We start from the raw sequence: 12,627 nt of genomic DNA on the forward strand, positions 1-12,627 counted from the left end.
GCGCGCGCGCCTTTGTGTGTGTTTTTGGATAAAGAAACCGGGCTCAAGAGCCTAAAAGAATCATCCAGCTAGTGATTCAAACTTCACTTGAGAGGATGAAGACTAGATGTAGGAATATTAACAGACAGAAGAGCAATAAAACACAAAAAAATCAACGAATTCTCTTCCCAAAAGTGAGGCATTACATTACATTTATTTATTATTGAAACATTGATGGATATGTAATAAATTTTTATTAATATTTATAAATGTACAGAATTTATTTTAAATAAATAAATAAAATTCTTGCCGTTCTCTAGACTACACTGCTATCTAATTGTAGCTTCAATATCATTTAGTATACATATATTTATTTTGAGATATTATGAATAAAACGACTTAGTTTCTTATCAAATATTTTCAGTTGACTCTTCTAACCGATGGCAGCTTGACTTAGACCAAAAAATAACGGTTCAAAAGACATTAATTTCAATTCAATATATAACACCTAAAGCTCATTTAAGTATGTATATATAAGTATGTAATATATATTTTTAAAACAATAATTGAAGTAAAAGTTCTTTACACACGCTTGACTTGGGGAGTTAGCTGGTGTAAGGACGTTTTACTTCGGTCGTGTGGTCTAAAGTACACTCGTTTTTTGTGATGACAATTCTAGCTAGGCTTTCCAAGGCGGTTTCCCACCGGTAAGACTCCTTCGGACCCGGTTATTCCGGTCGTTCCGGTCCGGTCGGTCGCTCGTTGGCTCTTCGTTTAGTTCCTTAGCGTCGCTCGGGTTTGGTGGAGAGTCGGTATCGAAGTTTGGAGGTTTAGTTAGGAGCTGAAAACATATTAAATATAATTTTTTTTTCATCCTTTGTTTAGTTGTAGTTTATATATAACAGTAAATTAAATTAACTGCATGCATTCAGCCTGTATAATCCCACTCCTGGGTATAGGCCTCTTTCCACATGTAGGAGAAGGATCAGATTTTAATTCACTACACTGCTCCAATGCGGGTTGGCGGGTATGTTCCCTACTATGAGTAACAGTCGCTATCAGGTGTACATGATAACAAACACGATAGCAACCGGGACCGACGGCTTAACGTGTTCGCCGAGGCACGGTGGGGAGACCCACAAGGACAGACGTTCAAACCGGAAAGAAATATTTGTACAAATATCCATCCCAAGTGAGAATCGAACCCGCAATGTGTCGGGAATTTTAGGCAACCACTCGCACAACTACACCAGAGCGGTTTTTTAAATTAAAGGGTAAGGTAAGATGAAAAGTTATCAGTTGATTTCCTAAAAGGTACGCTGATTTTATTTTCTACCAGCGACCAGATACATATAAATTTTTGTTTAGGTATATCAATTAAGTAACTAATTATTATCTGCTTACCATTTTAACGTAGTGTTGTAGATCGTGATCACTGAGTGCGTCCAGGGGCGGGTCTGGAGCGGGGGTGGCCGCGGGGGAGGGGAGCGTCACTGGGGGAGGACAGATTATATATTGATGATTATGATTTTTTTTTTTAATATTTATATATGAACAAAATTTTCATATAGTTGACGTTAACTACTACAGATGATTTATTTATAGCTATACATTATATACAAAGATTACAGTACTTTTACAAAATCGTATTTATTTCAAACAAACAGACAGACATAAAATATTTGTTGTTAGTTGCTTTACTTTCACCAAAACTACGGTCAAATTTTCACACTGATTATAATTACGTACAAAAATTGATGGTTGCAACAGTTTCTAATAGATACTTCAAAAACAAACCTGTACGTGTAATATTGCCGGATATTCCACTACTATACTTAGATACTACATGCTATATTCTGTTTCAAATTCTGCTCAAAATCTGGAGCAGTCCGACTGGGGTAGTTGGGTAGATGATCACAGCTAAATAATGCTGCTTTCAAGCAGTGTTATGCTCCTGTGGTGAGTAAGGTGACTGGAGCCCCCGGGGAAAAATTGAGGGTAGGGTCGGCAACGCGCTTGCGATGCTTTTGGTGTTGCAGGTGTCTATAAGCTACGGTCATCGCTTATCACCAGGTGGATCATAGCTTCTTCGCCATTTTTTTTTATAATTTTTTGTATTAATTGGCGGTTGTAACAGCTTTTAATAAGTATTTCAAAGCCAAGTAGCACCTATGTGTAATATTGTCGGATATTACTTTACTAATACTTGCTAGTTGTGATTGCCTAGAATTGGATGAGCACTGTGAGAGTATTTTTCTATATTGTTTTGTAACTTTTTGAAGTAAAATGCTTAATTTGAAGAGTAAGGTGGTGAATACATGACGAGAGCGTTACGAAAAGTGTGATCGGGCGAGGTGAACGGCAGTTAAGAGGGAGATGTAAGTTAGTGAAGATAGAAAGAGAAAGAGTTATAGTTAAATATTTACAGGTTTCTGTGAAGAGCTTACTATAGACGGCGCCACGGTTCGCTTAAACCGGATATAAAAATTATCATATCAAAAATTTCGATTTGGCGGGTACATTGTTCCATAGCTTAATTGGCTAGAGCGCCGACACGGTCAGTTGAAGACGCGGGTTCGAACCCCGCTGGAGCGGTCAATTTCTGATATGATATACAAAAACGTTTAGAAAGAATTACGTTTCGTGAGTTTTACTTCAGTCGTGTGGTGTAGAGCACAGTGGTTTATTGCGTATGATCTGTCTGGGGTCCTGTAAACAAATAGTATAAGAACCAGTAGTGTGACACGCACGGTCGGGGGTGGGGTATGCGGGGTTCGAGCCCCCGGTGAGGATGCGCAGCGCCTGGCGCCACTGCGCCTCCATCACGCCGTGCAGTTGGGACGCGATCTGCGAGCGGCGGCGCCGGAAGCTGGCCAGCTTGCTCTGCGGAACAGATACTATATCTGTAGCCGATACTCCATTCTCTTTTTTTTTACACACCACACATCATGGCCTGGACATAGGCCTCCACAAATTTACGCCAAAAATAGCGTGAACTCATGTGTATTGCCCATAGTCACCACGCTGGGCTGGCGGGTTGGTGACCGCAGTACTGGCTTTGTTGCTCCGAAGACGCTGCTGCCCGTCTTCGGCCTGTGTATTTCAAAGCCAGCAGTTGGATGGTTATCCCGCCACCGGTCCGCTTTTTAAGTTCCAAGGTCGTAGTGGATCTGTGTTATCCCTCAGTCGCCTTTTACGACACCCACGGGAAGAGAGGGGGAGGCTATATTCTTTAGTACCGTAGCCACACAGTACCACACACGGTTGTCTATTCCTAAAGTAACTTAATGCTTGTGTTGTAGATAACAGCCAACTGCTATAGCTAAATATTTAAATTACTTTATAGTCCGTTCGAAAACTTTCGGGTAATTTCGTTAAGTTTTTCTAAATTAAACTCAATATCTGATTTTACATAATCTTACATATTAAATAACAGATACTGAGGAGTTACAAGTAATAAATAAATGAAATGAAAACATTTATTTCGTCATAATATGTGACTACACACTTAACGAAAGTCAATAATATAATTTAAAAAAAAAAAGGAAATAATTATAAACGTATAACGTTACAGTAGCAAAAATATCAAGCAGTAAAATAAAAATTTACATCTTAAATAACAGATACTGAGGAGTTACAAGTAATAAATAAATGAAATGAAAACATTTATTTCGTCATAAGATGTGACTACACACTTAACGAAAGTCAATAATATAATTTAAAAAAAAAAAGAAATAATTATAAACGTATAACGTTACAGTAGCAAAAATATCAAGCAGTAAAATAAAAATTTACATCTTAATATTAGGTATATTACCCACTTATATACCCAGTGTTATAAGCAACATTGTCTTAATCACAACATTTAAATTAATCAAAATTTCTAATGTCTCAGTAGACATTACCTTCCTATTAGATCTTCGGCTTTATTAAATACAATATATTTATTGTACAAACATAAAATATATAAGCAAAGATCAAAAAAATAAATGTGTACAAAAGGCGGTCTTATCGCTAAAGACCGATGACTTCTAGACAACCTTTAGAAAAAGGACATGAAAAAGAAAAAAATGACATAGAGGTGTGTACTCTGAAATCTATACTAATATTATAAAGAGGTAAAGTTTCTAACTTTGTTTGTTTGTGGGGGATAATCTTTGCAAATACTGATCCGATCACGAAAATTCTTTCACAAACAGAAAACTACACTATTCAGGAGTGATATAGGCTATATTATGTTATTTAACAAAAAATTCATTATAAAAAATAATAGTATATGTAAATCAAGTCGGAGAAATTCGAGCGAGATGGCAACTTTACTATATATTTGCATCACAAAAATAATTAACGCCCAACAAAGGGGGCACGGATCGGCTAGTAATATATATACACGCTTCAGTCTGTAATATCCCACTACTGGGCATAGGCCTCTTTCCCCATGTAGGAGAAGTATCAGAGCTTAATCCACCACGTTGCTCCAATGCGGGTTGGCGGATATATTCCCTACTACAAGTAACGATCGCTATCAGGTGTACATGAAAACAACCGGGACCGACGGCTTAACGTGCTCTCCGAGGCACGGTGGGGAGACCATACATAAACACACAGAGATACACATACATACAAATAAAAAAAAATTAAAAAATAAAATAAAATAAATGTCCCTAATGTAGGCCGCGAAAAAAAAAAAAGGAAAAAAATCAAAATAATTGTTCAATTCAGAGTATTTACTCACCTCCAAAAGACTGATTTTCTCGCTGGCCTGAGCGAGTTGAAGTCTATACAATTTAATTTCTTCTCTCTGCTTCTCTTCTAAAACGTTTATTTCTAGTTTGTGTCTGTAAATAATATGTACATATTTGATTAATATCACTTTAGCATGTTAAACGTTAGTATTATATACAAAGCATTTTAAATAAATAAATAAAAAAAGACTGAAGTAAAACTACAACAAAATAGGCCTGCACTGTCTTAGATATACGAAACGTAACTGGCTATGAGAGAAAGAGAGAAAGAAAATGTGTGCTCGCACCTATCTCTCTAGCTCCGTTCGCCTCGCCCTATCACAATTTTCGTAACGCTCCCGTCACGCATTCACCAGCTTACTCCCCAAGTCAAGCGTGCGTAAAAAAGTATAACTTCAACAAAAAAAAAAAACATTTAAAAACTGTTTTAAATTTGTTAACTTTAAAAACATTATCTCAGTAAATATAAATTGTATTGTACAATTAAGTAATCCTTAAGAAATAATATTAGCAAAAAAGTGTATGTCAGAAGTGGGATTCGAACCCACGCCCACAGAAGTGGACTGCGACCTGAACGCAGCGCCTTAGACCGCTCGGCCATCCTGACTTATACTTTCCAGACGAAAATATCGTACAGGATCATTTATAATGTATATAACTTTTATAATAACAATTAAATAATCTTTCATAGAATGTTAATATACCCTTCAACCTCATTGTGAGGTACTAAATTATTTTAACTTATTTTTTTTTTGGTTGTACTTTTATAATTAAATTTTCAGCCACGCCATCTGTGCCGTAGATTGTTAATTAAAGAGTCCCACTGGTTGTACAATATTTGTATCATTAATTTACATGTAATTTTTTCTTTTTATATTGACACTATTTAATCTGGCATATTTCAACGGATTTTAAATGTAATATAAATGTGTTAATTTGTGACTGTTGATTGTTTTATATATTTTTTAATTTTAAATATTTATTTAATATAAAAAGAACTAAGAATTATTATTATTTTTTTTTATATTTATATTGTTTACTGAATTGTTTAAATTAATTTGTGTTTTAATTGTTAAATTTAATGTTATTCATATACAATAATCTTTAGGATTACATTAATAATTTGTCTTGTAATCAACTTACCGAACGCATTGGGTTCTCTATAATGTTAGATACAAGTTTTTTATGCATTCAATAAATAAAAATAAATAAATGTTTACAGTATATTAATCTTATCGTATCCTATATTAATACTTTTCTTTTTTTATTCTATATAATTCTTATCGGCTATAGAAATACTGTTTAATTGAACTATTTCTCAAAATATTAAAATAATTTAATGTAGACATTGTACATTATGCACAACCACTCTGGTGTAGTGGTGCCAGTCACCTAAAATATCGAAAGTTTGCGGGTTCAATTACCATTCGAGGTGGATATTTGTATTTCTACAAATATTTCTTTCCGGTTTGGATGTCTGTCCTTGTGTGTACCGTGCCTCGGAAAGCACGTTAAACTGTCGGTCCTGGTTGTTACCATAAAAATCTGAAGTGAGGTTAATTAAGCTCTAATACTTCTCCTACATGTAGAAAGAGGCCTATGCCCAGCAATGGGATGTTACAAGCTGAATACGATTATACGATAAGGGTGAATACCATGTATTGAGATATTCCATTGTCACATAGAATTTAAGTATTAGTAATACTTGGTAGGTAATAGCAGTAAATATCATCCTAAGATCACAGCTGAATAATACTGCTTTGAAGCGGTGTTGTGTTCCTGTGGTGTAAGTTGACCGGAGCTCCTGGGGGAATTGGTGGTAGGGTCGGCAACGCGCTTGCAATGCTTCTGGTGTTACAGACGTCTATAAGCTACGGTAATCACTTACCATCAGGTGAGCCGTATGCTTCTTTACTAACCTAGTTGTAAAAAAAAAATAGTGTGCTTTAGACCACACAACTGAAGTAAAACTTCTGCACAATAGGGTTGCACTGCCTTAGATATACGAAACGTAACTGGCGACGAGAGAAAGAAAGTCCGTGCTCACACCTCTCTCATTAGCTCCGTTCCCCTCACCCGAACACACTTTTCGTAACGCTCTCGTCACGCATTCACCAGCTGACTCTCCAAATCGAGCGTACGTATAGAAGTTTTACTTCAAAAATTATACACGCATTTTTTGGGTATTGGTTAGTCTAAAAGTCGCCACACAAGGGGGGTAGGGGATTAAAAAATAGCTAAAAACATCAGCGTGATTGATTGATGACCCCTTATCATAAGAAATACTCACTGCTCTTCAATCCTCAAGATCTGCTTATTGAAAGAATCCACAAGAAGTGTCTCCCGCTCACTGGCGGCCACCTCCAGTTCCTCTGAAGCTCTATCGAGTTGTTTTTGGAACTCTTTCAGCTTGGAAAGTACGGCGGTCTCCAACTGACCCTGGTAGTGAATCTTTAGCTCACATTTCTGGATTTCCAGCTGCCGCCGGAGAGTTTTTGCTTCCTCGTCTATTGTGTCCTGGAATTAAGTCATACTTGTTAGAATTATAATTATAAAAGTGGAGAGAAACTAGGACGTTAATCAAAGATTTTCAAGAGTAAAAACCAATAAAACTAGTTAAGTGTCACCCGATAAATGATTAGTAGATTTATGAGAACCTAACTTAATTTCCTGCTGTGCCCTATCTTATCTGGTTCAAGCAAATAATCTCATTAGTGATATTACATTAACTTACATATTTCTTCAAAAGCTCACTGATCTGATTCTGAGAGTCACATATCTGCCGTTCCATCATATTACACCGTGACCTTTCTTCGTTGACCTTCTCCTTGAGGATATCTCTCTCGTCTTGTATGAGCTTTTTCTCATCACACATCAAGTCTAATTTGTGATTTAATTCAATTATTTTACATTTTGTTGCTTCATGATCGGATCTTTCCTGGAAAAAATAAAACAATCTCTTTATTCTTGGGAATTAGTAACTTAATCTCTATATATTGTATAATTCTTCTGTGCGTGTGTTGTTTGTCACTGAACTCCTCCTAAATGGGAGGATCGATTTTGTTAAAATTTTGTACGTATATTTCTGTGGGTTCATGGATGGTTTGAAAACACAATTGGATCCGGTAAGTGGCGCTGCTATCGGTTTGTCAGTAATTAAATTTGGTCGCTGCATTCTGGGCAGGACACAGCAGATTTTGTCAACTGAGATGAACTTTATTGATAAAGCATCTCAGACGTGTTTTCTTATCTTAAAAATTCTTTTTAATATTCAGTTGAATTAGTAGGTACCAACAGAACAGTTGTTCACAAGAAACAAGCATTAAATACAATACAATACAATACAAATACTCTTTATTGTACACTATCAGAGAAAAAAATTTTACACCGAAAAAGAAAATATAGATATATACAAAAGGCGGTCTTGTCACTAAAAGAGCGAGAGAGAGTAAATTTGATTTAAAAATCGAAATTGCGTTATTCAAATATGCTTCAAAAGCACCTTCAAATCATCATCTTACAAATTAAAATGTTAAAGTGATTATTACTTTTAATAGTGAAGCTACAACCGATTCGGAATGTAGATTCTGCAGAGAAGAATCTGTAAGAATCTCCGCAGTTACTGTCTTAAAATTATACACTGTGTTTTAATACAAAGTTGGTACTATCTTGTATGAAATACAGCGCCACAAGACCACACATCTTGATCACTTAAAATAAAACCACAGAAACTGCATACCATTTCTGTAATCCTAGATACGAAAAGTCAGTACAAATACTAGATACGAAAAATCATTACAAATAAAGGCAGTAGTTTAAATACTATATATATATATATATATATATATATATATATATATATATAATGATCTTGGACATATAGCTTAAGAGGCGTCAACACTCACAATCACTCATAGTCAATAGATAGTCATAATAAAATTAAATAATTGTGTTTGCTCGCAAACCAAAAAAACCGACTTTAGACGAAAAAAATTAGCAAACGCACTAGTCGTCACTACGATTTTCGAGGGTTTCCCTCGATTTATCTGGGATTCCATCGTTAGATCCTGGTTTCTTTATCATACTTTACCCTTGGGATATCTTCTTTCCAACAAAAAAAGAATTACCAAAATCGGTTCATAAACAACGAAATAATCCCCAAACAGACATAAAAACTCGGACCTTTTTTTCAAATTGGTTAAAAAACGAGCGTGATTTAGACCACACAACTAAAGTAAATCTTCTGCACAATAGGCCTGCACTGTGTCTTAGATATACGAAACGTAACTGGCTTTGAGAGAAAGAGAGAAAGCAAACGTGTGCTCGCAACTGTCTATCTTGCTCCGTTCGCCTCACCCGATCACATTTTTCGTAACGCTCTCGTCACGCATTCACCAGCTTACTCCCCAAATCAAGCGTGCGTAAAAAGTTTTACTTCAAAAGTTTACCTTTTCCAAAGCTTCTTCAAGATTTTTAACACAGTCTGTTGACTGTTTATTAAGCCGCATCACAGTTTCATAATTCTCTTTCGAAACTTCTATTTCTCTTTCTTTTAATTTTATCGTTTCATCCTTGGTCTCGATAGCTTTTAACATATTTTCTTGTATTTCGGTTTTTTCATTCGTTAGCTGTTTGCATTTCTCTTGATAATCATGGGCTAGATCTAATGCTTTGTACATTTCCGTTTCAAACTGACTCGTTTTCTGCAATCATTTGTATAATATAGTAAGAGACTGACGAAAGCGATGAAGATTAAAATTAATGTAGACATTTGGTTTTTAAATGATTTTTATCACTAAAAATATCTAGAAATAAAGATTACAAGATATATTAGCCATATAAGAACAATTTTTTAGTCACAAGTCCAATAATAATTTTTTTACTTCGCACTAACAGCCATATGAGAACTAGAATACCAAATTATAATTATATATATGTTTATGTTTTACACATTACATACACAGTACGTTTACAGCTTTTGATTAATACTTTGCAAATAATATTTTAATAAGTTAATAAGTATTCTTTATAGTACACAAAAAGAAATGGACACATGTACAACAGAAACAAACGAAAAAATAATCAATTTACCTTTTGAGCTTCACCAGCCACTGTCTTAAAATTTTCCACTTCATGAACCATTTTATCTAAAGCCGATCGGTGTCTTTCTTCAGCTTTATCGAGGCTACTCGTGAGTCGGAGCCAGGCATCTTTTAGTTTATTGATGGCTGCATCCTTTGCTCTGTCCACTTTGATTGCGACGGCTAATTTTTCTTGCTGTTCAAGAATTTTCCTTTGCAACTGTTGGATCATTGCTTCACAGTGCTGTAAAATTACATGTACAGAGATAAATAAGTCATAGACCAAACCACAACTCAGTTGTTTTCACTTTGCTTTAAAATGTATATCATTCGTAAAAGTAAAAATTATGATATTAATAAATACACGAAAAAAATTAAACATTGTAATTTTTACTTACTTTAAAAGCAGAGTTTTTTATATTACATAATATAGATTAAATAAATAAATAAACAAATATCTTATAACATTCTCACACGGTCATCTATGCTTAAGGTAAACAACTTAATGCTTGTATTTTTAGGTAACAGTTGATTGTTATAGCTAAATATATTATTTTTTATAAAATATACATTGAAATAATACATATATAAATACAAACACTACACCCAGATACACAGGAATCGAACATACAACCCGCGGGCAGAAAGTAGGGCCACTGCGGCACAGCAGTTACTTTTTCCTAAGTATTCTTTTGATACAGTGGCAGCCGCCACTAAAAAGGGCATTTTAACAAATTACCTCTCGTTTCAATCTCTCCTCTTCTAATTTGATACTCTCGGCCTTTTCAACTCGATCACCTTTTTCCCCCCAAAGTTCACTCAAACTCAACAGATCTGTATCTATAGAATCTATTTTAAAATCCCTATTGTTTAGGCCAAATGGTCTCATTTGTGGCATTTTGAACTCTTCTCTCTTTAAAGATGTGACATCGCTGGCATCCGTTATCGAACTTTGAGTGTTATGGCTGTAGCTTTGAGACTTATAATGCTCAAGTACTTTTGAAGCTCTGTCCAGAATTTTGTTCGATGATGGTTTGAAAGTGTTTGAGTAATTTGAGCTAGATTGATTATTTTTTTTAGGAGTTGACGTTGGTTGTACATCTTTATTTTCTGAAAAATTCAACTTTCTAGTACTCGGAGATTTCGTGTCTGGCTTCGAGCGTGAAGCAAAGTTCGATGTGTCATCAGATTGTAAGCTCGTTGACGTTCCTGTTGCAGGTTGATTATTCTTAACTAAATAAATATACTTATCTAAAACTGCGTTTGTCACAACTCGACCACTCGGTAGTTGGACCTCATCAGTATTTTTTGTTTCCAATTTCTGAGATAAATAATCACCTGTTGCTTTAATGACATTTTCGGGATTTATTGACTGTTCCTTGCTCCGAGTGTCAGGTGTATCATACGATTCTACTTTTGTGAGGAATTCGTCTATCTCATGCAGAAGAAGTCTATCGTTCTTCTTGTTCGGGGTTGACACAATGCTACTGATATCTCCGTCCATACTTTGTGTGTCATTTAACCTTTCGACGAATTTTAAGTCAAAGTTATTATTATAGGTTGTGTTATTGTTATTTAATGAGGGAGTTTTTTCTTGAGTAGTTACTGTATCCAGACTCGTCAACGAAAGGTCTCTATATCTTTCTTTTCGAGTCTTACGACGCCGTCTGCGCGGGAAAGTAAAACATTTCCGATCAAGGCTGCGACTGTCAAGACTTTCCGAATCCCATACCTTACGTTTAGCAGATCCAACACGCGAAAATGCGTTACTTGTGTCCAGTTCTAACGACTCCAAACGCGATTCTAATGAGTGAACTTGGTCGACCAGTTTGCCCAGAACTTGTGCAGTGCACGAAACCGGTTTATGCACGACCGTCCTCGAGGATTCAAGAAACGAATCCTCAGATCCTGAACTATTAACGAGAAAGAAATTTGGTGGTATCAATAAAAGCACATCAGTGTCGTCGGTCTCACTCATCACAGAAATTAGAATTATTTATGCGCGGAAGAAACAAAGCCATTATATTTTAATAAAAACTAGTTAGTTACAGTGCACTTTCTGTTTATTATTAAAAATTAATCGTATATAATAACCAAATTTCACGTAGTTTCTGATACAAACACAACCGTTTATTTATTTTTTGTATTTTTCCACAGATAAGTAATAGTTATCGGACTGTCAACAGTGTCAATAACGAACAGAACCATAACAAAACTCAGAAGTTTAGGTACCTAAAAACCCAAATATTTAAAAGCTTAGGCGGAATTTTAACCGACCTTAAAAAAGGAGGTTTTCAATTCAATTCATAACTTATTACTAGGTGTACCAATTCAAATGATTCTTTTTTTATCTGGCGAGTACTCTTTGAGTTATCTTTATATTTATGTATTTTACAGACTACCTGCGTCGTATTACTTGTTGATATAATTGAAGTCAGTTTTTTTCGTTTGCGAGGAAAATCAATTAAAATTTATTTTATTACTGTAACACATTTGCCTTAGTTTCTTTGTTTTTGGCTACAAATCGGCCAAAACTTTATCTTTTCCGAAACTAATTAGTGATATTTTATTTAACTGAGAAAGTAATAATTAGGTATTATACTTAACTAAAGAACAAAAAATAAATAAATATTTAAATATTCTTTAATATTCTGAGATAGAGAAAATTTTAATACAATTATTGATAGAGTAAGCAGTCCATTCCTAGATACTTTATTAAGATATGAAATTCAAAGGTACACCTGATTTTAAGTTAGACCTCTCCCAACAACACAAATCACGTTTAATCTCTTCAAAATATGAGTAGTAATTTACTTAAATAA

At 34.9% G+C, this 12,627-nt stretch overlaps 1 protein-coding gene and 1 non-coding gene across 2 annotated transcripts; both read right to left on the reverse strand.

Annotated features, from left to right (window-relative positions):
* Nucleotides 1–658: 658 nt before the first annotated feature.
* Nucleotides 659–11,783, reverse strand: LOC123657654 (putative leucine-rich repeat-containing protein DDB_G0290503). Its single transcript, XM_045593175.1, has 9 exons — nucleotides 10,545–11,783; nucleotides 9,816–10,049; nucleotides 9,173–9,427; nucleotides 7,459–7,662; nucleotides 7,015–7,241; nucleotides 4,715–4,817; nucleotides 2,730–2,862; nucleotides 1,384–1,472; nucleotides 659–820 (listed from the first exon to the last, which is right to left on the reverse strand). The coding sequence occupies exons 1-9, from the start codon at nucleotides 11,781–11,783 to the stop codon at nucleotides 659–661; spliced, it is 2,646 nt and encodes an 881-aa protein (XP_045449131.1).
* Trnal-cag lies at nucleotides 5,248–5,331 on the reverse strand. Its single transcript has one exon. It is a non-coding gene; the product is annotated as a tRNA-Leu (tRNA).
* Nucleotides 11,784–12,627: the final 844 nt, after the last annotated feature.

The sequence above is a fragment of the Melitaea cinxia genome, chromosome 11 (genome assembly GCF_905220565.1).
Source record: "Melitaea cinxia chromosome 11, ilMelCinx1.1, whole genome shotgun sequence".
Classification (NCBI taxonomy): domain Eukaryota; kingdom Metazoa; phylum Arthropoda; class Insecta; order Lepidoptera; family Nymphalidae; genus Melitaea; species Melitaea cinxia.